At 43.1% G+C, this 27,504-nt stretch overlaps 1 protein-coding gene across 3 annotated transcripts in view; it reads right to left on the reverse strand.

Annotated features, from left to right (window-relative positions):
* Positions 1–1,862: 1,862 nt before the first annotated feature.
* The window catches only part of LOC124037133 (ATP-sensitive inward rectifier potassium channel 12-like), a 37,273-nt gene continuing 11,631 nt past the window's right edge, over positions 1,863–27,504 (reverse strand). For 2 of the 3 annotated variants that reach the window (XM_046351793.1, XM_046351792.1), the window contains exon 2: positions 1,863–4,104. In XM_046351793.1, coding sequence (XP_046207749.1) covers positions 2,615–3,916 — 1,302 coding nt within the window. In that variant the 5' untranslated portion in view covers positions 3,917–4,104 and the 3' untranslated portion in view covers positions 1,863–2,614. Of the gene's footprint in view, positions 4,105–4,938; positions 5,004–27,504 lie in introns of those variants that run through there. The other variant, XM_046351794.1, reaches the window with a different exon arrangement.

A 27,504-nucleotide genomic window follows, 5' to 3' on the forward strand; every position in this document is an offset into this window, starting at 1 on the left:
ATCAGGTGTGTTAAATTAGGGTTGGACTGAAAACCCACAGGATGGTAGATCACCAGGAAGAGGGTTGGGCAGCCCTGATGTAGGGAATAGGTACCATTTGGGACGTAACCATGATCCATCCACTCTATTTCCCACCCAGAGTTTTTCTACTTTGTGGTGACAAGTTTTGCAGTCAGTAATCTATTTCTACAACACATTTCATTCATTTAAATGATGTTACATAATCCCCTCCGTACTGTAATTAGACATTTCTCCAAATGCTGTCTGTCTGCAAAGAGCCCTTGTGGGAGAACAGGTCACTAAATGTAATCTTCCTTTGCTTCTCTCCATTATTCTATTTCTCACAATTTCCTCCTCTGGGTCTGTTTATGGATGTCCAATGGTATCTCTTCTTTAAGCAAACTCATGGCCGTGTTCATTAGGGCACTCAAAGTTTCAAAACATATGCAATGGTAAACGAACATTTGCGGTTCCTGTTTGTCTGTTTTTATTCTCTTTTGGTGCCTAATTAACATGGTCCATGTCTTGATTGATGTCTCCTCAGCCAATGTGATGACTGGAAGGAGTCTTGACTGCGCAAATTATATACCCATTTTTAGTACTGTACCGTATTTTATCTACATGATGATTGATTTACTTTACCGGCCAACTTTAATCTCTTCTCTTCTTTTTTTCCTTCCTCTTTTCTTCCCACTTTTCACTTATTTCCAATGGTTGAAGGTTTTTGGTAAGATTGTCATTCAGTGGGTCAATACTACAGTTCTATATTATCCTGTCTTTAACCTCAGTCATCCAGCCAACTCACATTGTAGTATTATCAGCTGAAATGTAGACTAATATTCAGCTTAGGCTACTGCTCTTTTGTTAGCCAATCTTTAGCTTTTGGGTAGTGGCTAATGGGTTAATTTGTTTGACTTTGAAGTGTAGCTGAGTGTAGCCCCTTAATGCACTGCTTTGTTCTATTTGTGCTAGATTTTGGTGCGAGCTATCATGTAACTGTCAATGTCTCTTAGAAATATCCTTGTTTTTGAAAGAAAAGCTATTTTTTTGTCCATTAAAATAACATCAAATTGATCTGAAATACAGTGTAGACATTGTTAATGTTGTAAATGACTATTGTAGCTGGAAATGGCTGATTTTCTATGGAATATCTACACAGGCATACAGAGGCCCATTATCAGCAACCATCACTCATGTGTTCCAATGGCACGTTGTGTTAGCTAATCCAAGTTTATGATTTGTTGATGATCTGTTTCTCAAACTAGACACTCTAATGTACTTGTCCTCTTGCTCAGTTGTGCACCGGGGCCTCCCACTCCTTTTTCTATTCTGGTTAGAGCCAGTTTGCACTGTTCTGTGAAGAGAGTAGTACACAGCGTTCTACGAAATCTTCAGTTTCTTGGCAATTTCTTGCATGGAATAACCTTCATTTCTCAGAACAAGAATAGACTTTGTTTCTGGCCATTTTGAGCCTGTAATCGAACCCACAAATGCTGATGCTCCAGATACTCAATGAGTCTAAAGAAGTCCAGTTGTATTGCTTCTTTAATCAGAACAACAGTTTTCAGCTGTGCTAACATAATAGCATAAGGGCTTTCTAATGATCAATTAGCCTTTTAAAATGATAAGCTTGGATTAGGTAACACAACGTGCCATTGGAACACAGGAGTGATGGATGCTGGTAATGGGCCTCTGTGTGCCTATGTAGATATTCCATACAAATCTGCCATTTACAGCTACAATAGTCATTTACAACATTAACAATGACTACACTGTATTTCTGATCAATTATTGTTATTTTAAACAACAATAAATATGCTTTTCTTTCAAAAACAAGGACATTTCTAAGTGACCCCAAACTTTTGAACGGTAGTGTAGGTTCCCAGTAATATAACAAAAGCTACTTTCATAATATAAAGTGTTTACTTTCTAAGTGATTCAAATTGCATAGAAATGCAAAATACACAATACACGTTTATGCATTTAATCACTGTATTTTTCCAATGTGAAGGTTATGTTTCAAATATTTTTCAAATAGCTAATTAGCTTCAGGCAGTATTTATGGAAAGCACCTTTAAAACTACAGGTGTGCATATAGAAAATGTTTAGCTAAACATCAGTAGGTATCCAGTGTTTCTATTTCCAACACACTCTCCCTCTTTGACTGACTCAGTAAACTACAATACAGAGCAGTTATAAGAATCCCCCAAAATACCCTCTTGATCTGTTGGAAATATTTCACACACTTTACTATGACATCTATATATATTTTTTTACAGCTAAGATATTATTTCCTAATAGACAATGAATATTGCATTATATAAAGCTCCTACCTCAAACTATCTCATGACCAAAATATTTCAAGTTTTCCTAAAGAGAGAGGGGTCTTTTTATGATCGTTCCTGATATTCCATGCTATGAGGAAGCAGCACTGCTGTCTCCATTCCTGGCTGTTTCTAGTCTGACTAGAGTGATTTCATCTTTCCTTATGGCTGTAGCGTGATGCTAACAAGTCATGGTTTTTATATGGCACTTGCATTACTCTGCATCTATTCACATGGAAAACAACCCGCTAGAACTGAGTAACAAGAACAATATTGTCAAAGGTCTAAGGTCATATTTCTGATTCTCTATGATATGACCTCTGGTCTAGGCCGACGGTTGCCTCCAGTCTCTCTAGATCTGGCACCCTGTCCATATCCTGCTTCCCCTCCTCATCCTCTTCCTCGTCCCGGCTGATAAAAGCCAGCTCATTCTCATAGCAGAAAGAGTTGTCGGTGTGCGTAGGATCCTTGTCCTCGTCCTCTATCTCCGCCATGTCCTTGGCACTGCACTGGGGGGTGGACGGCACCTCAAAGGTTTTGTGGAAGTGAGCGTAATCCACTTTGTACTGGCTCTTCTCCTCAAAGACGACAGGCTCAAAGCGGTGACCCCACAGGATCTCTGAGGACAGGTAGGAGCTGCGAGCTTGCGCTGTCATGGCTGTGGCTTCCACCATCCCTTCAAGTATCACCACTATCTCAAAGTCAGACAACTCTAGGTCCTGCTTGCTGATGCCAAACAGGGGGCTTTCCTCATCAATCTCGTGAACAATGGTGAGCGGGGAGACCAGGAAGATGCGGTCGATGCCCATGTCATACCCTACGTTGATGTCGATCTGGTCCAGGGGGATGTACTCACCCTCCTCTGTGATGCGAGGTTTGATGAGCTGGGCCCGGACATGGGCCTCCACCATGTGGCTCTTCCTCAGGTTGCCCACCCTCCACATAAGGCACAGCTTCCCGTCACGCATGGCGATCACTGCATTGTTGCTGAAAAGCAGCGTCTCTGCACGCTTCTTAGGCCGCGCCATCTTGGCCAAGATGGCGCCGATCATGAAGGAGTCGATGATACAGCCGAAGATGGACTGGAAGACCACCATGAAGACGGCCGAGGGGCACTCCTCCGTCACGCAGCGGGAGCCATAACCAATGGTGGTCTGGGTCTCCACAGAGAACAGGAAGGCGGCCACGAAGCTGTTGACCTGCAGGACGCAGGGGCTGAAGTTATCGTCTCCACCACCCGGGTTGTCCATATCCCCATGAAGCAAAGCGATGACCCAGAAGGCCAGGCCGAATGCCAGCCAGGACACCACAAACACCAGTGTGAACATCAGGAACATCCAGCGCCAGCGGATGTCCACACATGTGGTGAAGATGTCTGACATGTAGCGCTGCGACTTCTCGTCCATGTGCGAGAAGCGCACATTGCACTGGCCGTTCTTGTTCACGAAGCGACTGCGGCACTTGCGGCGCATCGTGTGGATCTTGCCGTTGCCGAAGCCGTTGCCCATTGTGACAGCAGGCATGGCACCGAGACGCAGGCCTTCTTCCTCCGAGGACACGATGCAGTAGCTGTGCGCCCTGACCACACTCATAACCGAGCCAGACTCAGCTAGTGGGGCACCAGAGAGTCGCTGCTCCAACTCAACAGACAGAGTGGTAGTCAAGATGCGGGAAATAGCACTGGGGATCACAGGAAATGGCTACAGGCAGCTCCCCCCTTCTGCCAAAACAGATCTCTGTCCAAGTGGGCCAAATGGGTTCTAGACACACCCTTCCTGACCTGAGGAGACGAGAGAAGCCAGAGGTTAGTCTACTACACACAAGATCCTGATATTATCTACTGTTTGTATGATAAAAAATGAAACAATTGAAATATCTAAAACATTGATGTGTGTTCTATATGCAACACTTCAATAAAAATTAAGCTATTACATGCAGGCCATGTTAAACAACACCACTCCCATTCTGCCTCAAAGACTCATCTACTCAGCGGCATTTTAAGTGTTTTATCACTACAATGGTGTGGTGCGTAGTACTCTATCACTTTGGGCTTGGTGCACCTTAGTAGCAGCAGATGTTGCTAATTAAACCAAGTTTACACTCTTTCTTGTGAAAATGATAAGCAGCCATTCAGCTGGGGTCCTGGTCTTGAGGATACAAATAGTGGTTTTTAAACTCCCCAGTAGACTAGTTCTGTGTCCCAAATTAAACCCTATTCCCTTTATAGTAACCTCCCACCACCACCGTCACCCGTCATCAGCACCCCCTGGTCTGGCTCTGGCTGTTCTGTAGTCTAGTGGCTGAGCAGTGTGATATGTCTCTCTAATAATAGCTGCCAGTCACATTGAGCCCCCTTTTCCACAGCTCAGACTCTGAGAGCTCACTGCGTTCTGATTGCGTTTATTTTCAACACCATTTCATTTCAATGCTACTCCAGCACAGTTCATGTCAACGCAGCTAAGCAGATCATTTCAGTGAAACAATGTTTTGAGGGTGTTTCTTAGGTGTTCATCAGGTGCTGAATACGGAAACAGAACTGATACCATATTGCAGTGAAATGTGTAGCGACACAAAAGTAAGTTATGACATATGGACCACATCGTTATTGACTGACCTCCTTACTAACAGGCACCTCTCTCTCTCTCGCTCTTTCTCGTAGTCTCTCTCTCTGACTCTCTCTCTCTCGCTCTCTCTCTCTTTCTCTTTCTCTTTCTCTCTCCCTCTCTCAAGTCTCTCTCTCTCTATTATCGACCAACCAGTAAACAGGAGTCACTGAAAAGGAACCTGATTTGCTGAGGTATTGTGGGATGGCTCAATGTAAGAGTGGTTAAAGGACTCACCATGGAAACAGGTCACCGCACCAAGACTGAGGGCTGCTGAGATTGGGTGCCTGGTGTTCTGTAGCTATACCTAAGATGTGGTAACTTTGGGGGCTGGTTTGATCGCAGGTGTGAGGTGGTTCGTAATTTCCTAATTGGTGTTGTCTCAGTACACACTATCTTCACTATTTCCTCCTCTCCTAGAATATGGCTATAAATCGATTATTTTTAACAGGAGTAACTGGCCTTGCCCATCTTGGTGTCTTGCCACCCTAAATTAAGTATTTCTGGTTCCCTCCAGGTGACAGAACAGTCAGGAAGAGTTGCCCCCTTCCTGTGAGCATGGTTGTGTCCAAATGGCATCACAGTCCCTATATAGTGCAGTACTTTTGACCAAAGCCCTCTATAGAAAATAGGATGCCATTTGGAACGCAGCCCATGGACAGAGAAACCAACCAACAGCGAGACAGACTGAGGAAGATAAGCTAGAGAGGGCGAGTGATGGTGAGAGTGAAGTACTGTAATGGAACATAGAGAAACCAGAGAGAGAGAGTGAAGAGGTGAGCAGAAAGGATTAAAAGGGGATAGAGGTCAGGGAAGACAGGGAGGCACTGTGGAAGGACACAAGGAAGAAGAAAGGGAAGAGAAGGAGGCAGAAAACAGGGGGGAACCTTAGGACTGTAGAAGGGAGGGAGAGGGAGAAATGTATACTGGTCTAAATAGAGCTTGTCTGTTTCGTCAAACGTCTGCCAACAAATGACTCCGCCATCTCCCCGATAACCAAAGAAGAACCCTCTGCTGCTGTCACCGTGGTTATTGCTCTCCTCTTGTTCTGTACCTACCTGCCGATAGACATTTCAGTATAATTTGATTAATTTTACTGCAGTGGGAGAAATGAGGGTCACACAGAGTGTTTCTTGGTAGTCTTAAACAAATCTACTTTGACACAAAAGTATACACCTCACACACATGCTTATGCGCAATTTTAAAAAAGAAGACACCATGTCAGATATAGAGTTGAAATGTATTCAATTTTGAGTTTGCATCCTAATATTACATTTTATATGCATCACAGAAGACTGAAATATAACAAAACTGTTTAACATAGAAACACTGGATTTTGTGCAACACTAAAAAAAGTAAAAGTGTATTAATTAGGAAAAATATGAATAACATTAGACGCATGAGGCCACTAGGTCATTTGACTGCAAGGAAGGGCTACAGCCAACAAGTACAATGTACTATGATGCCAGTATGCATGAATAGAAAGGAGTTTTATGGGCTCCTAACCAATTGTGATATTTTCTGTGTTTTTTCACATTGGTTGTACATAATTTTGTACATAATGTTTTTGTCACCGTCTCTTATGCCCGAAAAGAGATTCTGGATACCCGAAAAGATTCACTTGAGATACCCGACCAGGGACTCCCGGGTGGCGCAGTGGTTAAGGGCACTGTACTGCAGTGCCAGCTGTGCCACCAGAGACCCTGGGTTCGCGCCCAGGCTCTGTCATAACCGACCGTGGGGCGACACCTATTGGCCTAGCGTCGTCCGGGTTAGGGAGGGCTTGGCCGGTAGGGATATCTTTGTCTCACCGCGCACCAGCCATTCTTGTGGCGGGCCGGGCGCAGTGCGCGCTAACCAAGGTTGCCAGGTGCACAGTGTTTCCTCCGACACATTGGTGCGGCTGGCTTCCGGGTTGGATGCGCACTGTGTTAAGAAGCAGTGCGGCTTGGTTGGGTTGTGTATCGGAGGACGTACCCGAGCCCGTACGGGAGTTGTAGTGATGAGACAAGATAGTAGCTACTATTAACAAAAACAATTGGATACCACGAAATTGGGGAGAAAAGGGGGTAAAATAAAAAATAAAATAAAAAAATAAAAAAGAGATACCCGACCAGGCCCAAATCTCATCATTCGCATGAAGAGAAGATTCCGATACAGGGGAAGCAGGTGTGAGAATTGTCGGTGAGTGGATAACCCACCTCTACCATCTGTCCAATTGGGCAACGTGAATCCTTTGGAGAATAAACTGGATGAGCACCCCGTTCAAGACTATCCTACCAACGGGATATTAAAACTGTAAAATCATGTTTCACCAAGTCGTGGCTGAACGACGACATAGATAATATACAGCTGGCTGGTTTTTCCGTGCATCGGCAAGATAGAACAGCTGCCTCCGGTAATAGCGGTCAATATCTATTTGTCAATAACAGCTGGTGCGCGAAATCAAATATTAAGGAATTCTCTAGGTGTTGCTCTCCTAAGGTAGAGTGTCTCATGATAAGCTGTAGACCACACTATTTACCAAAGTCATTTTAATTTATATTTTTCGTAGCTGTCTATTTACCCCCACAAACCGGTGCTGGCACTAAGACAGCACTCAATGCAGGGAAACTTAAATCCATTTTACCTCATTTCTACCAGCATGTGACATGTGCAACAAGAGGGGAAAACAATCTAGACCACCTTTACTCCACACACAAGCTCTCCCTCACCCTCCATTTGGCATATCTGACAATAATTCTATCCTCCTGATTCCTGCAGGAAGTACCAGTACCAGTGACTCGCTTAAAACAGTAATGGTCAGATGACGCAGATGCTAAGCTACAGGAGTTTTTTGCTATCACAGACTGGAATATGTTCCGGGACTCATCCGATGGCATTCAGTAGTATATCACATCAGTCACCGGCTTCATCAATAAGTGCATCGATGACGTTGTCCTCACAGTGAGCGTGCGTACATACCCCAAACAGAAGCCATGGATTACAGGCAACATCTGCACTGAACTAATGGGTAGAGCTGCCGCTTTCAAGGAGTGGGACTCTAACCCGGATGTTTATAAGAAATCCCACTATAACCTCTGATGAACCATCATGCTGCAGGGGGGATTGGTGCACTTCACAAAATAGATGGCAGCAAGAGGAAGGAAAAGTATGTGGATATATTGAAGCAACACCTCAAGACATCAGTCAGGAAGTTAAAGCTTGGTCACAAATGGGTCTTCCAAATGGACAATGACCCCAAGCATACTGGGGCCAAGCTTTCTGCCATTCAGGACCTCTATACCAGGCGGTGTCAGAGCAAAGCCCTAAAAATAAAAAAAAGACTCTGGCCACCCTAGTCATAGACTGTTCTCTCTGCTACCGCATGGCAAGCGGTACCGGAGTGCCAAATCTAGGATCCTAGAAGCTTCTTAACAGCTTCTACCCCCAAGCCATAAGACTCATGAACAGCTAATCAAATGGCTACCCAGACTATTTGCATTGACCCCCCCATGTTTTTTAAGCTGCTGCTACTCACTGTTTATTATATTATCTATGCATAGTCAATTTACCTCTACCTACATGTACATATTACCTCAATTACCTTGACTAACCTGCACCCCCATACATTGACTCAGTACCGTTACTTCCTGTATATACAGTATATGTCACTCTCTTATGTTCACTCACCAGATGGTATTATTCTTGTGTTCCGGCGTGTAGCCACATGGAATTGTCTCGTTCCTGGTTTTGTTGTTTTATTAAACGTTTCACCTGCACCTCTTTCCCGACTCACAGCTCCATTATTACAAAATGTTGATTTCTGTTATGATCCCTTTTAATGTCTTAGAATCATAAGAAACCAATTATGTTTTTGTTGTCATAGGAGACTTGGTAAACAAGTTATGTATTATAGCTTGAAATCATGCTTAAAGAATGTAATGTTGCTCTCTACAGATATAAAATAGAACTCAAGGGTGGGCCTCTGACGAAAATAAGTATTTTTCAAAGGCCCACCCTTAAATGTAATGCATTACGCACATTTTACAGAGTGAGCATTTAAGTCCATTACACTGTTCCTGTGCAACACGTAATGTTACCCAACATTTACTTGCCTCATCTTCGACAGTGAAACCATGAGTTAATTGCCATCTGAACCTGATCAGCCGTATGAGATGGCAGAGTCACACGTAGCTATATGCAGAGGCTGCACTATTGCCAGATGACTCGCAGATCATATGAGTGTTTTAATGCCAAGAATAGACACACAGCGGTGTTAGATGTTGCACAGTAGAGGGACAGGACAGGAGCTGGTCTATGGCTGGCCACTGGAATATACTGTATATTAGTCTATGGCTGGACATTGGAATATATATTAGTCTCTGTCTGGCCATTGAAACATGGCAGGCTAGACTAGTTTAGAACAGGCATTGTACTTAATGCTACTCTACTCTTTAAGGGTTTTCTGATGAAGTGGGGCTGAATATTGTCTATAATGTACAGTACACTGAGCATGTATTAATTACACACTTTTAATTTCAAGTCATTATTAAAAGCCTGCTGGGTCCAATCGCAATTAAATTATCACAGAGTTAGTGGAAGAGGAATAAAATAAATGAGAGCTGAACAGAGGAGCACACACAAACTTTCAGAGCACCCTATGGACCCTGGTCAAAATAAGTGCTATTTGGGACACAGGCTAAGTGAGTCAGGGAGCACTGTAGAGAGAGACATGTAAAGTGAGATGATTCAGCACATAGCCAATTGTAATCAGACCTGTATATTTGACCCCTCCCACCTTTGACTTATGTGACCCACTTATGTGACTGGCTAACAAACACACTCTGAAGTCCGAACTCTCAAAACAACACATACTGTACGTCAAAAAAAGAAACAAATACAGGCAGAGAGACAGAAAGACAGATAGACACCGAATGAGTGTCTCCTTGGTATTTATGACTGTTATATTTCAAGAGGGTGTTAAAGTCCAATGAATGAAGTCCATGCCAAGATGATCTTGTTGCTGTACTTTGGCTTGACTGACATGTAGTCACAGCAAAGTTATAGAGTCAAGTGAATCTCATGATTTAGAGAATTTAATATTATTTTCACACAATATTTATGAAAAGTTTTTTGAATGTACTGAGTTGAAATGAGAGGACATCATAATTCCCAGCTTTGATCTGTACTGAAATCAAACTCACAGAGCTGTCAGCATGCAGACGGGACACCACGTGTGTGTGTGTGTGTGTGTGTGTGTGTGTGTGTGTGTGTGTGTGTGTGTGTGTGTGTGTGTGTGTGTGTGTGTGTGTGTGTGTGTGTGTGTGTGTGTGTGTGTGTGTGTGTGTGTGTGTGTGTGTGTGTGTGTGTGTGTGTGTGTGTGTGTGTGTGTGTGTGTGTTCCTCAACGTTCGCAATAGAGTATGAACACAACCGGTCAAAAGTTTTAGAACACCTACTCATTCAAGGTTTTTCTTATTTTTACTATTTTCTACCTTGTGGAATAATAGTGAAGACATCAAAACTATGAAATAACGGATATGGAGTCATATCTTCAAATAGCCACCCTTTGTCTTGATGACAGCTTTGCACACTCTTGGCATTCTCTCTGCCAGCTTCACCTGGAATGCTTTTCAAAAAGTCTTGAAGAAGTTCCCACATATGCTGAGCACTGAACACTGCTTTTCCTTCACTCTGCGGTCCGAGGTCGGGGGATTGTAAGAGGCCAGGTCATCTGATGCAGCACTCCATCACTCTAATTCTTGGTAAAATAGCCCTTACACAGCCTGGATGTGTTTTGGGTTGCTGTCCTACTGAAAAACAAATGATAGTCCCACTAAGTGCAAACCAGATGGGATGGTGTATTGGCTGCAGAATGTTGTGGTAGCCATGCTAGTTAAGTGTGCCTTGAATTCTAAATAAATTGCAGACATTGTTAGCACCATCACACCACCACCTCCATGCTTCACCGTGGGAACCACACATGCAGAGATCATCCGTTCACCTACTCTGAGTCTCACAAAGACACAGCGGTTGACAGAGGTGTGGACTCAAATATGATGATTTTAGACTTGACTTGACAATATCAAGAAAGACTTGCAACTCGACTTTGACTTTAACACCAATGACTCCTGACTTAACTTGGATTTGAGCCTTTTGACTCGAACTACCTTGGTACCCTCCCCAAGCCCAAATATAAAAAATGATGCTATTCAAAATAGTGTGCAGCGCATCAACTCTTTAACGGATTACAGTTTGAATCGGACAGCAACCAGTTAAATTGTGCAAGCAGAGAAAAATGTTGCGCGTGGCAGTGCAGTGGAACGCCGGCGAAAGAAAAATAATTACTTTTGCTTCCCTCCAGGCTGAGGGCACAGACTTTCTAGTAGGCGTAGATTGACGATATTTTATTTTATTTTTTTATTTTACCTTTATTTAACCAGGCAAGTCAGTTAAGAACATATTCTTATTTTCAATGACGGCCTAGGAACAGTGGGTTAACTGCCTGTTCAGGGGCAGAACGACAGATTTGTACCTTGTCAGCTCGGGGGTTTGAACTCGCAACCTTCCGGTTACTAGTCCAACGCTCTAACCACTAGGCTACGCTGCCGCCCCATATGGCAAATAGGAGTGGCAATATCTTCCGCTATTATCCCGAATAATTTTCCATCCAAGTTGTCAGACCCCTGTGGCTTGTCATTGTTGACATATTTTGTATGATACCCTAGTGAAGCATAGGATCAATCAGGACACCGCGAATAAACATGGGCCCATGTGTTGACGTGTGCTCATTCCGTGTCTGTTTAGTTGTGTGAAGTCTTTTCGCATCCCCTGGGACTCGTGTAGGAGACCCCAAGGGAACCTTGCACGTCCCTTTCTCCTCTCCCCCTTCTTCCACACAGCACACTCAGCCCATGGCCTAAATATCCACCTCTGCCTCCAAGCCTCACTTCCCTCTATTCTCCCTGCACCACAGAATGCTCTGGATCTGGAATCCAGCTGCAGTGGAGGTGTTATGACAATAGGGAGGAAGATAACATGGAGGGAATAGAAATATAATAACTCAAATGTAGTGCTGAACTATTAACAGAAATTTAGATTTTTCTTCATTTTTTAAACAAGTAATTGAGCAACATTGGTTTAATTATTGGAATTCCATTTAGGTTTGGTTTTTTTTCTGCAAGCTCAATGCACACATAGCACAGTTTCTCTAGAGAAAAATCAGCCCGAACTGTGCGATGTAGTAGTGAGTTGTAAGTTTAACACACCAATATTCTACTTAGTTTAGAAAATTACATTTGGTAATTAATTACAATAGCCATAAAGGTCAGGTTTTGGGATTTGAATTAGGGTATGGGTAAGGATTAGGGGGAAAAGGATTTTGAATGGGACTGAATTGTGTATCCCCACAAGGTTAGTTATTGTCACGACTTCTGCCGAAGTCGATGCCTCTCCTTGTTCGGGTGGGGCTCGGCGGTCGACGTCACCGTTCTTCTAGCCATCATTGATCCATTTTGAATTTTCCATTGGTTTTGTCTTGTCTTCCTACACACCTGGTTTCAATCCCATTCATTACCTGTTGTGTATTTAACTCTCTGTTTCCCATCATGTCTTTGTCAGAGATTGTTTTTATGTTCCGTTTCGTGTTGTTTGTATTTGGTGCGCGACGGGTCCTCGTACCCAATTTTGTTTCATTTGTATTTATGGGTTTTGGAGTTATGTTTTGTTTTATTAAATTACTCCATTTTACCAAGTTGAATTCTCCTGCGCCTGACTTCCCTGCCACCTATACAGACGATTGTTAACCAAGATTGTGTGTCTGTGTGCGCAAGTGTATTTGTGAGCATGTGTACGTGTGTGTTTGAGCTGGGTGGATTGAGTCCAGGTTAGGTTATTCCAGACTCCAGTGATGTACGGTATATAATAATCTGACTAGAGGAGCTTTACTGTGCTATTCTCATTACGGGGCTGTCTCTGGCTGGTCAGGACTTCACTCCTCTCTCTCAGTCCTTTGTGTCCTCTGCGCTTCCTGAATCCAACTCTCAAAGGTCTTTCCTTTGTCCAACCCTCAAATCCTCTCTCCGCTTCCGCTCTAGCCATATAACTATTACTAGTTTCAGCCAATCTGTTAGTCAATCGAGATCTCCACTTTAGTGCACAATAACATCAACAGCAGGAATGTAGGCATCAAAAATGTGTGTAAACTCGAGGCAGGTAAGACCATATGACAAGTATGAGCCTTGAGGAGACACAGACAGGCTGTAAAGACCAATGAGACAGAGATTAGATAAAGGGATGAGATCAAGGAGAGACTCAAACAAATTACAGCCAGAGAACCACAGACTGAACATGGACATTCACTCTGTACAACAGTCCTTCCATCTGTCCCTGTCCAGGTCTCCCTCATAACAGAATGTCAATAATAAGGCTATTAAAGTAAATTAATACATAATTACAAGTCCCATTCATCTCAGGTTTATCTGTGCCCAATCAGATGAGACAGCAGTCATCTTACTGTTCTCATACTCTGAATCTGCGTCCCAAATGGCACCCTATTCCCAATAGTGCATTACTTTAGACCAGGGCCCATACTGCACTTTATAGGGAAAAGGGTACCATATGGAATGCAACTTGAATATAAAACTTCCTGGCGAACAGTGCTGGAGGGGGACATCATGACACTTGCTGATCGGGGAAGGCAAAGAACTGCAGGTCCCTGGCAGATCAGACTACCGACATGCAAATCCCAAACCTGCTCCCATGAGACAAAGCGGCACTCTCAAAGAATCACCACGGCAACAGTGGAACAGTCAGGGCTGCTTGTTTGCTTGGCCGTTTGCCTGAACAGCAGAATGTTATACATAATATTGCACAGCCAGTTTAGGACCTCTTATCTGGTCTGTGAGATGGTCTGGAGAGAAATCTGGTCTCATATAACTCCGTTTTTTGTGCTTTATAAGACAGGATGGAAACAGACGGAAGATGAATGAGGAGGAGACGCAGTAGGTAAAGTAGGCACATGGATCGAACCCCAGTCTCTGTTAAGCGCCAGGTGTGTTGTTAACCACCACTAGGCCATAGTCTCGGTACTAACTGGTGTATTCAGATGTGGAGTTAAGAGGATCTTGCCTGGTGTGGCTCAGTCTATCTGTGCTCCGTTCTGAGACTGGTCCAGCCAGCAGCAGAATGAGGTCAGTGTCCCACCTGGATGGAGACAGGGGCGATGGGGGAATGGATGGGATATGGGGGAGAGATGTGAGGAAGGGGAGACGGAGGGACGGACGAGGAAACAGAGGGAGGAGAGACAAGGGGAGGAGGAGGAGACGGGAGAGGGAGGGAGAGACAGGGGAGGGAGGGAGGGAAGGAGGGAAGGAGGGAAGGAGGGAAGGAGGGAAGGAGATGGAGGGAGGGAAAGGAGACAGGCGAGGGTAGTAGATGGGTACACAAGACCCATTTGCCAAGGCAGCAGCTACACTTCCTGGGGTCCAAGCATATTAAAGCACTTACATTACATATAAATCCAAAGATAAAACAGTACATCATATAAAATTATTACACTACTACATATAGATAATATACAAAATGTTTGATACCACTATACAACAATATCACAAATCAATGAGTATGCATGCGTCTGTACTAGAGGTCGACCGATTATGATTTTTCAACGCCGGTACCGATACCGATTATTGGAGGACCAAAAAAAAATCCGATACCGATTAATTGGCCGATTTTTAAAAAACATATATATGTATTTTTATTTGTAATAATGACAATTACAACAATACTGAATGAACACTTACTTTAACTTAATATAATACATCAATAAAATCAATTTAGCCTCAAGTAAATAATGAAACATGTTCAATTTGGTTTACATAATGCAAAAACAAAGTGTTGGAAAAGAAAGTAAAAGTGCAATATTTGCTATGTTAGAAAGCTAAGGTTTCAGTTCCTTGCTCAGAACATGAGAACATATGAAAGCCGGTGGTTCCTTTTGACATGAGTCTTCAATATTCCCAGGTAAGAAGTTTGAGGTTGTACTTATTATAGGAATTATAGGACTATTTCCCTCTATACCATTTGTATTTCATTAACCTTTGCCTATTGGATGTTCTTATAGGCACTTTAGTATTGCCAGTGTAACAGTATTAGCTTCCATCCCTCTCCTCGCTCCTCCCTGGGCTCGAACCAGCAACACAACGACAACAGCCACCATCGAAGCAGCGTTACCCATGCAGAGCAAGGGGAACAACTACTAGAAGGCTCAGAGCGAGTGACATTTGAAATGCTATTAGCGTGCACTAACTAGATAGCCATTTCACTTCGGTTACACCAGTCTCATCTCAGGAGTTGATAGGCTTGAAGTCATAAACAGCGCAATGCTTGACGCACAACGAAGAGCTGCTGGAAAAACGCACGAAAGTGCTATTTGAATGAATATACCGATTTCCGATTATTATGAAAACTTGAAATCGGCCCTAATTAATCGGCCATTCCGATTAATTGGTTGACCTCTAGTCTGTACCTTTGTGTGGGTCTCTTCACAGTCCCCGTTGTTCCATAAGGTGTATTTTACCCGTTTTTTCCTCTGATTCTACTGCTTGCATCAATTACCTATGGAATAGAGTTCCATGTAGTCATGGCTCTATGTAGTACTGTGCGCCTGTTCAGTCTGTTCGGGACTTAGGGACTGTGAAGAAACCTCTGGTGGCATGTCTTGTGGAGTACGCATGGGTGTCCGAGCTGTGTGCAAGTACTTTAAAACAGACAGCTTGGCACATTCAGCTTGTCAACACCTCTTACAAAAACAAGTAGTGGTGAAGTCAATCTCTTCCACTTTGAGCCATGAGAGATTGATATGCATGTCATTAATGTTAGCTCTCTGTGTACTTGTAAGGGCCAGCCGTGCTGCCCTGTTCTGAGACAACTGCAATTTTCCTAAGTCCCTCTTCGTGGCACCTGACCATACTACTGAACAGTAATCTAGGTGTGACAAAACTAGGGTCTGTAGGACTTGCCTTGTTGGTAGTATTGTTAAGAAGGCAGAGCAGCACTTCATTATGGACAGACTTAGCTACTGTTGTATCAAGCTACTGTTGTATCAATATGTTTTCACCGTGACAGTTTATAATACAGGGTTACTCCAAGCAGTTTAGTCACCTCAATTTGCTGAATTCCCACATTATTCATTACGAGATGTAGCTGAGGTTTTGGGTTTAGTTAAATGATTTGTCCCAAATACAATGCTTTTAGTTTTGGAAATATTTCAGCCTTATTCCTTGCTACCCATTACGAAACGAACTGCAAATTCCTTGTTAAGTGTTGCAGTCATTTCAGTAGCTGTAGTAGCGGACGTGTATAGTGTTGTCATCCGCATACATACACACACTGGCGGCATATTGTTAGTAAAGATTTTTAAAAGTAAGGGGCCTAAACAGCTACTCTGGGAATTCCCTATTCTACCTGAATAATGTTTGAGAGGCTTCCATTAAAGAACACCCTCTGCGTTCTGTTAGACAAGTAACTCTTTATCCACATTATAGCAGGGGGTGTAAAGCCATAACACATACAGTGCCTTGCGAAAGTATTCGGCCCTCTTGAACTTTGCGACCTTTTGCCACATTTCAGGCTTCAAACATAAAGATATAAAACTGTATTTTTTTGTGAAGAATCAACAACAAGTGGGACACAATCATGAAGTGGAATGACATTTATTGGATATTTCAAAAATTGGGCGTGCAAAATTATTCAGCCCTTTTACTTTCAGTGCAGCAAACTCTCTCCAGAAGTTCAGTGAGGATCTCTGAATGATCCAATGTTGACCTAAATGACTAATGATGATAAATACAATCCACCTGTGTGTTATCAAGTCTCCGTATAAATGCAGCTGCACTGTGATAGTCTCAGAGGTCCGTTAAAAGCGCAGAGAGCATCATGAAGAACAAGGAACACACCAGGCAGGTCCGAGATACTGTTGTGAAGAAGTTTAAAGCCGGACTTGGATACAAAAAGATTTCCCAAGCTTTAAACATCCCAAGGAGCACTGTGCAAGCGATAATATTGAAATGGAAGGAGTATCAGACCACTCTACCAAGACCTGGCCGTCCCTCTAAACTTTCAGCTCATACAAGGAGAAGACTGATCAGAGATGCAGCCAAGAGGCCCATGATCACTCTGGATGAACTGCAGAGATCTACAGCTGAGGTGGGAGACTCTGTCCATAGGACAACAATCAGTCGTATATTGCACAAATCTGGCCTTTATGGAAGAGTGGCAAGAAGAAAGCCATTTCTTAAAGATATCCATAAAAAGTGTTGTTTAAAGTTTGCCACAAGCCACCTGGGAGACACACCAAACATGTGGAAGAAGGTGCTCTGGTCAGATGAAACCAAAATTGAACTTTTTGGCAACAATGCAAAACGTTATGTTTGGCGTAAAAGCAACACAGCCCATCACCCTGAACACACCATCCCCACTGTCAAACATGGTGGTGGCAGCATCATGGTTTGGGCCTGATTTTCTTCAGCAGGGACAGGGAAGATGGTTAAAATTGATGGGAAGATGGATGGAGCCAAATACAGGACCATTCTGGAAGAAAACCTGATGGAGTCTGCAAAAGACCTGTGACTGGGACGGAGATATGTCTTCCAACAAGAAAATGATCCAAAACATAAAGCAAAATCTACAATGGAATGGGTCAAAAATAAACATATCCAGGTGTTAGAATGGCCAAGTCAAAGTCCAGACCTGAATCCAATCGAGAATCTGTGGAAAGAACTGAAAACTGCTGTTCACAAATGCTCTCCATCCAACCTCACTGAGCTCGAGCTGTTTTGCAAGGAGGAATGGGAAAAAATGTCAGTCTCTCGATGTGCAAAACTGATAGAGACATACCCCAAGCGACTTACAGCTGTAATCGCAGCAAAAGGTGGCGCTACAAAGTATTAACTTAAGGGGGCTGAATAATTTTGCACGCCCAATTTTTCAGTTTTTGATTTGTTAAAAAAAAAAATCCAATAAATTTCGTTCCACTTCATGATTGTGTCCCACTTGTTGTTGATTCTTCACAAAAAAATACAGTTTTATATCTTTATGTTTGAAGCCTGAAATGTGGCAAAAGGTCTCAAAGTTCAAGGGGGCCGAATACTTTCGCAAGGCACTGTATATGGATGAGCGATGGCCGAGCAGCATAGGCAAGATGCAATAGATGGCATAAATTAGAGTATATACACATATGAGATGAGTAATGTAAGATATGTAAACATTGAAGTGGCATTATTTAAAGTGACTCGTGATCCATTTATTAAAGTGGCCAATGATTTGAGTCCGTATGTAGGCAGCAGCCTCTCTGTGTTATCGATGGTGTTGCGATATTGTATTCCATCTTTGATGCACCTGTACTGACCTCCCCTTCTGGATGGTAGTGGGGTGAGCAGGCAGTGGCTCGGTTGGTTGTTATCCTTGGTGATCTTTTGGCCTTCCTGTGATATCAAGTGCTGTAGGTGTCATGGAGGGCAGGTAGTTTGCCCCCAGTGATGCATTGTGCAGACCCCACCACCCTCTGGAGAGCCTTGAGGTTGATGGCGGTGTAGTTGCCGTACCTTGTAGTGATAAAGCCCAACGGGATGCTCTAAATTGTGCATCTGTAAAAGTTTGTGAGGGTTTTAGGTGGCAAGCCAAATTTCTTCAGCCCCCTGAGGTTGAAGAGGTGCTTTTGCTCCTTCTTCCTCACACTGTCTGTGTGGGTGGACCATTTCAGTTTGTCCATGATGTGTATGCCGAGGAACTTTAAAAAACATTTTTTTTAACTTTCCACCTTCTCCACTACTGTCCCCTTGATGTGGTTAGGGGGGGTGCTACCTATGCTGTTTCCTGAAGTCCACCTTCATCTCCTTTGTTTTGTTTATGTTGAGTGAGACGTTGTTTTCCTGACACCACACTCTGAGTGCCCTCAACTCTTCCCTGTAGGCTGTCTTGTCGTTGTTGGTATTCAAGCCCACTACTGTGTCATCTGCAAACTTGATGATTGAGTTTGAGGCGTACTTGGCCACACAGTCACGGGTGAACAGGGAGTATAGGAGGGGGCTTAGCATGCACCCTTGTGGGGCTCCAGTGTTGAGGATCAGCGAAGTGGAGATGTTGTTTCTTACCTTCACCACCTGGGGGCGGCCCGTCAAAGTCCAGGACCCAATTGCACAGACTGGGGTTGAGACCCAGTGCCCCAAGCTTAATGATGAGCTTGGAGGGTACTATGGTGTTGAATGCTGAGCTGTAGTCAATGAGCAGCATTCTTACGTAGGTATTCCTCTTGTCCAGATGGGATAGAGCAGTGTGCAGGCAATTGCATCATCTGTGGACCTGTTGAGGCAGTATGCACACTGAAGTGATGATATTGACTAGTCTCTCAAAACACTTCATGATAACAGAAGTGAGTGCTATGGGGCAATAGTCATTTAGTTCAGTTATCTTTGCCTTCTTTGCTACAGGAACAATGGTGGCCATCTTGAAGCATGCGGGGACAGCAGGCTGGGATAGGGAGTAATTGAATATGTCCGTAAACACACCAGCCAGCTGGTGCATGCTATGAGGACGCGGCTCGGGATGCTGCCTGGGCCAGCAGCCTTCTGAGGGTTAACGCATTTAAATGTTTTACTCAGACCGGCCACATGGGCCGCGTCGTTTGCACTGTATTATCCTCAAAGCGGGCAAAGGTGTTTTGTTTGCCTGGAAGCAAGACATCGGTGTCCATGATGTAACTGGTTTTCTTTTTGTAGTCCGTAATTGCCTGGAGACCCTTCCACATACTTCTTGAGTCTGAGCCGTTGAATTGCGACTACACTTTGTCCCTATGCCAACATTTTGCATGTTTGATTGCCTTGTGGAGGGAATAACTACACTGTTAATATTCGGCCATATTCCCCGACATCTTTCCATGGTTGAATGCGGTGGTTTGCACTTTCAGTTTTGCTTGAATGCCGCCATCTATCCACGGTTTCTGGTTAGGGTAGATTTTAATAGTCACATTGTGTTCAACATCTTCAATGCACTTCCTTATAAACCCACTCACCAAGTAAGCATATAAATTGATGTTATTCCCTGAGGCTTCCAAGGACATTTCCCAGTCCGCGTGATCAAAACAATCTTGAAGCATGTATTCTGATTGGTCAGACCAGAGTTGAATGGTTCTTGTCACGGGTACATCCTGTTTGAGTTTCTGCTTACAAAAAATGGAGTTATGCTGCGGGTTTACTATGGTGCCCTGCGTCACCACTTCATTGCTCCAGACCAGAGCAAGGGGGAGTTAGAGCACTGATTATGCTTTTGGGTCCTACTGTGTCTCTAAGTGACAATGAATGGGTGACATAAACCTAAATAGAAACTGATAATTGTGCACGACTTCAGTAGTACTTACTAAAACTGGTTTTTATTATTTTATTTTGTTAGGATTATTTTGCTCTTACTGTAGTACTGTAGGCCACTCCCGACCTGTCATGTTATACAACGCATAAGCTGTGTAGCTACAGATGCTGGTTCAAAACCTGTGCTGGCCTCGAGTAGGAGATCCATGAGATGACTGTAGGTTTTTGGTTTCTCTCCCTCTAAAAACAGAAATAAATCATTATAACTAACTGGCTTTATTTACAAATTAGTAACAACGTCTCACCCCATGTTCAAGAATGGCCTTTTTCTTCGCTCATTTTAAATTATTTCAAAATAAAATTATCTCAAATATGGTTATTTTTTTAAACAAAGCTATTATTAATATTATTATGAATGAATGAGTATATAAAAGCCCATTGGATATTCTCACAGATATATTATTAACCCTGTTATTAGAAGGACAATATATATTGGTCATGGCTCCCGAGTGCCGCACAATGGGATTGCCTTGCAGTTCTCCAGCTGTATCCCCTGAAAGCGCGCAAGGTTCAAGGCACGAGGGCAGGGGGCACGGGATGGGCCGCAGTGCTGTGCACAGAAGACTGACCAGGCCCATGGGGAAGGGAGGAGGAGGAAGGGGGGGGGTACAATGCACCTCAAAGTGTTGCCGCCACACTGGCAACACTTTAAGGGGCATTGCGCTAATAATGGCGCTGACTAGGGAAACCTTCCCGCTGTTATGTTCTTAGTGCCAGTCTGCACGTTCAAACAATGCAATTATAATATAATAATAATATATGCCATTTAGCAGACGCTTTTATCCAAAGCGACTTACAGTCATGTGTGCATACATTCTACGTATGGGTGGTCCCGGGGATCGAACCCACTACCTTTATGCTTTAATTAATACAATTGTAAAAATACTCTTTCAAAATGCCGATGTTTATTTAGTTATGGATCCATAACAAATTACTATGGGAATAAAGATCACTGAATTACAGGTCTTGATAAATCAATGAGATTTTTACTTTCACTGAATCTCCGTTTTGTTATTGGTTAGACTAGAATTTGGGTGTAGAAATGTTAGGCTCTTAGTGTAACCTTTATTTAACTAGGAAAGTCAATTAAGAACAAATTCTTACTTACAAGGACAGCCTACTCCTTCCTCCCCACCAGGGAATTGAACCCCGGTCTCCCACGTGCCACTTCTTTAGCTAAATAAACCAGTACTGTACTCCCGACCGTCATGTTGAGTCATATTTTCCATTCCATCCTATTGGAAATCCAAAGGGTTTTTCATTTTTCTTAGAATACAAACACCATATTATTAATCCTAAACTCTAAAAATAATTGGAAAGGTAGATACAAATTATTTGTGACATTGTGGTTATAATAAGGAATGTAAACAAGATGTAAACAAGATGCTATGGTTTTTATTTACAGCAGTGATGGACAGCTGGTGGCATTTTGATTTTGTTTTCCAAATACTTGTAGCCCGATTAGCAAGACAATAGACTATTTAAAGCTCGGCTACTGTAGGTGTGAACATCCCCCCTACCTGCAATTTATTTGATGCTTAAGTACTCTGAAGTGTTACATTTCTACTCAAAACATCAGCACAGTATTTCTTCATCAACATCTTCATGCTTTCGTTAATAAAATAACTACAAACAGTTACCATTCAAAAACAATCTGTTTATCTAAAGAAAAGTATATGCGACCAAAGAGAACAGACCAAAGAGAACAGACGAAAGAGAACAGACGAAAGAGAACAGACCAAAGAGAACAGACCAAAGAGAACAGACCAAAGAGAACAGACCAAAGAGAACAGACCAAAGAGAACAGACCAAAGAGAACAGACCAAAGAGAACAGACCAAAGAGAACAGACCAAAGAGAACAGACCAAAGAGAAAAGACCAAAGAGAACAGACCAAAGAGAACAGACCAAAGAGAACAGACCAAAGAGAACAGACCAAAGAGAACAGACCAAAGAGAACAGACCAAAGAGAACAGACCAAAGAGAATAGACCAAAGAGAACAGACCAAAGAGAACAGACCAAAGAGAATAGACGAAATGAACATTGTTTTCAACAAGCCATCCTCTTTCCATGGGTCTACCCGTTCCAGGGTTAGGACCCTAACCACGAGAAAATGAGACGGTGCTGAGAGGATCACTTTAAAAATATATATATATATATAGCCTATCAATGTGTAGGCATACTGTGTAATAAAATCGATAAATAACTAAAGGTTTAATTAAAAAATTAAAAACAATTGGGTACTAAAAACAGGAATGTGTTTTTTGCAGAGCATACAAACATGCCGATAACTATCCGTGGAGATCAGTGGACAAAGGGCCGCACCGGGAAAAAAATGCATGGTTGCTAGATTCTTAATGTGTACGCAGAATGTGTGTTGGAGTCACTTTTAATTCTTAATTGACTTACCATTTCTATCATAGGCCACTGTAATCGATGGCTACTTAGGGCAGTACCATTCTGCTCATCTGATGAAGGTGCACATGGATCAGATTCAAACTTTGAAGACCGAGATCGAGTCATTGAAGGCAGACCAGCAGAAGAGAAACATTATTGGAGGGCAGAGATACGGGCGACAGCTGATGCATTGGTCCAGTGCCAGGCGGCATTGGCAGAGCGTCAGGCGGAGAATGGCGCGTTGAAGAGGGTGAGGAACGTAATGGAGTCACAATCCATGCCAGACACACCTGTGAGCTCTGAAACTTTACCTCCGACAGGCAGAGTCAACATACCTGGTGGGTTCGTCAGGTCGTCGGTTCACCCTGACATTTCCATTCCTCTTCTGACAACAGAACTTGACCAACTGCTCACCAGGCATAGCGTTATGCTGTTCTGCTATTCCAAGGATGTGTAACCGAAGCGAGATACCACGAGTGGGCACAGAATACCAACTGGGATGGATCCCAAGGCAAATGTTGCTTACCAATGAACCTTCAGCTGTTCATCATTATTATTGTGTCTTAGAAGTTTCTGTCCATGACTGATGCAACCCTAAAAAGCATTAAAGACAGAGTTAGAGAACTTGAAGTCACAAAGAAAGTCTGGACATGGCATGCTCTCCCTTATGTAAGGAATTAGGCACTTCCCCATGTTTATTACAGTATGTAGTGCAGGCTATGTTTACCTGTCAGACTGCACAGTAGCCTAATAAAACAAATGCAGGTGGCTTATATTCAAAATGCTTTATTATCCAAATGTAAAAGCATATACTGTACAGTATTTCTTCATCAGCATCTTTATGCTTTTGTTAATAAAATAATGATATAAACACTCTTTCAAAACACACACTGTCACGTTGTACAGTGCCATTGTGGCTATTAGCAGGGCTATATTATGGCCTTCATGGGAAGGCGCACAACTTGCCTAGCATTTCAGAAATATATGTTTTGGTCTTTACAAATATTATTTTGGCCTTTATTCAGATTACAATCACTCTTTTGTTTTAGCCAGATGTGTAATGCCAGTAGCCTGCAGAATCTTTCGTAGCCAGCAATGGTACAGGGCCTGAAATAATTTGCCTATTTTGTAGTCTTTTAAAGCTAGATTCAGTTTTCTAAAATCCAGTTTCAGCAGTTCCGAGCTAGCCTTCCTAATGTAATCTGACCCCACATGAACTATGACAGCATCAGCCCCCGCAGCTGTCGTAGAATGGTAGGAAGCAGCCTCGTAATGTAATCATCCTCTAGGAAATCATCCTCTGAGAAAGCACAAGGTTTTTACGCCGGGATCCGATATGTTTCTCACCATAGAGCTGCCAATGATGACAGTAAAGTGCAGTCACAAAATCCAATCACTATGATGAAACGGGCTCTCATGAGGACCGCCATAGGAAAGGAAGATCCAGAGTTACCTCTGCTGCAGACCATAAATTCATTGGAGTTACCAGCCTCAGAAATAGCAACCCAAATAAATGCTTTAGAGTTTAAGTAATAGACAGATCTCAACATCAACTGTTCAGAGGAAACTGCGTGAATCAGGCCTTCATGGTCGAATTGCTGCAAAGAAACCACTACTAAAGGACATAAGAAGAGACTTGCTTGGTCCAAGAAACACAAGCGGTGGACATTAGACTGGTTGAAATCTGTCCATTGGTCTGGAGTCCAAATTTTAGAGTTTTGGTTCCAACTTCCGTGTCTTAGTGAGACGCAGAGTAGGTGAACGGATGATCTTCGCATGTGTGGTTCCCATCGTGAAGCATTTCATTTTTATTAATTTTATCTTTATTTAACTAGCCAAGTCAGTTCAGAACAAATTCCGTTTGGCCGTTACTGTTTTGCCATTTGGAATCGCTTCCGATCCTGAGCATTTCCAAAGACGCATGTCCCAGCTGTTGGATGGGCTGAGTGGCCTCATAGTCCACGCGGACAATGTGCTCGTGTGCGGAAGGGACAGAGCAGAACATGATGTAAGGCTCACAGCAGTTCTGACCCGACTCCAGGAGACTGGTCTGACACTCAATGAAAAATGCACTTTTTCACAGTCAGAGGTCTTGTTCTTGGGACACAAAATCAGTGCAGCTGGAATAGAGTGGGACCCGGAGAAGATCAGCACCATCACAAATATGCCCAGACCCCAGAATGTGGCTGAAGTCAGGACCTTCTTAGGCATGGCCACATATGTGGGTAAGTTCCTCCCACAGTTCTCAGATACAACCAAACCTCTGAGAGACTTACTAGCCAAAGAGAATGACTGGTCATGGGGTCACATGCAACAGGTCGCGTTTGACAAAGTCAAAGGAGACCTGGCCTCACAGAGAGTGCTGGCCCAGTACCGTCCCCACGCTAAGACAAAAGTATCATTCGATGCATCATCCTTTGGGCTAGGGGCGGTCCTCGCACAGATTCAGGATAACATGGAGTGGCGTCTAATAGCATACATCTCCCGAAGCTTATCCGACACAGAGCAAAGGTATGCTCAAGTGGAGAAAGAGGCGTTGGCTATCACATAGGCATGTGAAAGGCTCAGCCAATACCTTGTTGGCCTGCAGTTTACAGCAGAGACTGACCACAAACCACTGTTGACTCTGTTAGGGACAAAAGCACTGGACGACTTGCCTCCCAGAGTTCTGCGCTTCCGCCTCAGATTACTGAGGTTCACCTACAAGATGGTGTATGTGCCAGGGAAGGCACTGATCACAGCGGATGCACTCTCAAGGGCCCCAATTAAACGTCCATAATCAGAGGAGGAGCAATGTCTAGAGGGTGAGGTACAGGTGTCCATTAATGCAATAAGGGACAGCCTACCTGCATCTCAGACCAAACAGCAGCAGATTGCAGAGGAGCAACAACGAGACCACATCTGCCGGCAGAGCAAACTAGAATGCTATTTGGCCCTACACAGAGAGTACACAGTGGCAGAATACCTGACCACTGTGACTGACCCAAAATTAAGGAAAGCTTTGACTATGTACAGACTCAGTGAGCATAGCCTTGCTATTGAGAAAGGCCGCCGTAGGCAGACATGGCTCTCAAGAGAAGACAGGCTATGTGCTCACTGCCCACAAAATGAGGTGGAAACTGAGCTGCACTTCCTAACCTCCTGCCCAATGTATGACCATATTAGAGAGACATATTTCCCCCAGATCACACAGATCCACAAAGAATTCGAAAACATATCCAATTTTGAAAAACTCCCATATCTACTGGGTGAAATTCCACAGTGTGCCATCACAGCAGCAAGATTTGTGACCTGTTGCCACGAGAAAAGGGCAACCAGTGAAGAACAAACACCATTGTAAATACAACCCATATTTATGCTTATTTATTTTATCTTGTGTCCTTTAACTATTTGTACATTGTATATATATATATATATATATATATATATATATATATATATATATATATATATAATATGACATATGTAATGTCTTTACTGTTTTGAAACTGTTGTATGTGTAATGTTTACTGTTAATTTTTGTTGTTTTTCACTTTATATATTCACTTTGTATGTTGTCTACCTCACTTGCTTTGGCAATGTTAACACATGTTTCCCATGCCAATAACCCCCTTGAATTGAATTGAATAGTGCAGCAGTGCAAAAGGGGATGGCCCAGGCAGGAGGAACTACCTTAGCTGCTGAAGCCCTATTGGGTGCACCAAAGTGACTTCCACTGTAATGGAGACCTTCTCATGAAAGGACAACGGATAGTTATCCCAGAAACTCTACAACCAGAAATGCAAGACAGAGTGATGGCAACGGAGCTGCCTAAACGGCCATGGCAAAAGGCAGGGGCAGATATGTTCTATTGGCAAAATGACACTTATCTGCTAGTGGTAGATTACTACTCAAGATACATTGAAATAGCAAAGACACCCATAACCACATCAGCTGGTGTTATCAATGGATTAAAGTATTTTTTTTCCAGGCAAGGGATCGCTGAGGTCCTGGTTACAGATAACGCTCCCCCTGCTTTTGCCGCAGAATATGACTTCACACCAGTAGTGTGAAGCCAGTAGCCCCTACCATGCACAGAGTAATGGTGAGGCAGAGAGAGCTGTGAAAACAGTCAAGGGACTGCTGAAAAAGAACAAGGATCCATACAGGGCTCTGTTATCTTACAGAGTTACACCACTGCATCATGGGCCGTCGCCTGCCGAGCTCCAGATGGGCAGAAGGCTGCGTTCCCCATGGCCTGTCTTGCCGGCTCAGCTTCAACCCCGATGGCCTAACAGGAAGGCCTTCGCTGAGAGGAACAAACGGCTGAAACAAACGCACACTGGAGACTTTAATCAGAGACACCGTGCTACGAAGAGGCCAGAGCTGACCGAAGGTCAACGTGTGTCGATTACGAACTCAAAGACACTTTTATTTATTTATTTATTTCACCTTTATTTAACCATGTAGGCAAGTTGAGAACAAGTTCTCATTTACAATTGCGACCTGGCCAAGATAAAGCAAAGCAGTTCGACACATACAACGACACAGAGTTATACATGGAGTAAAACAAACATACAGTCAATAATACAGTATAAACAAGTCTATATACAATGTGAGCAAATGAGGTGAGATAAGGGAGGTAAAGGCAAAAAAAAGGCCATGGTGGCAAAGTAAATACAATATAGCAAGTAAAACACTGGAATGGTAGATTTGCTGTAGAAGAATGTGCAAAGTACAAATAAAAATAATGGGGTGCAAAGGAGCAAAATAAATAAATAAATACAGTAGGGAAAGT

The sequence above is a fragment of the Oncorhynchus gorbuscha genome, linkage group LG06 (genome assembly GCF_021184085.1).
Source record: "Oncorhynchus gorbuscha isolate QuinsamMale2020 ecotype Even-year linkage group LG06, OgorEven_v1.0, whole genome shotgun sequence".
Lineage (NCBI taxonomy): Eukaryota > Metazoa > Chordata > Actinopteri > Salmoniformes > Salmonidae > Oncorhynchus > Oncorhynchus gorbuscha.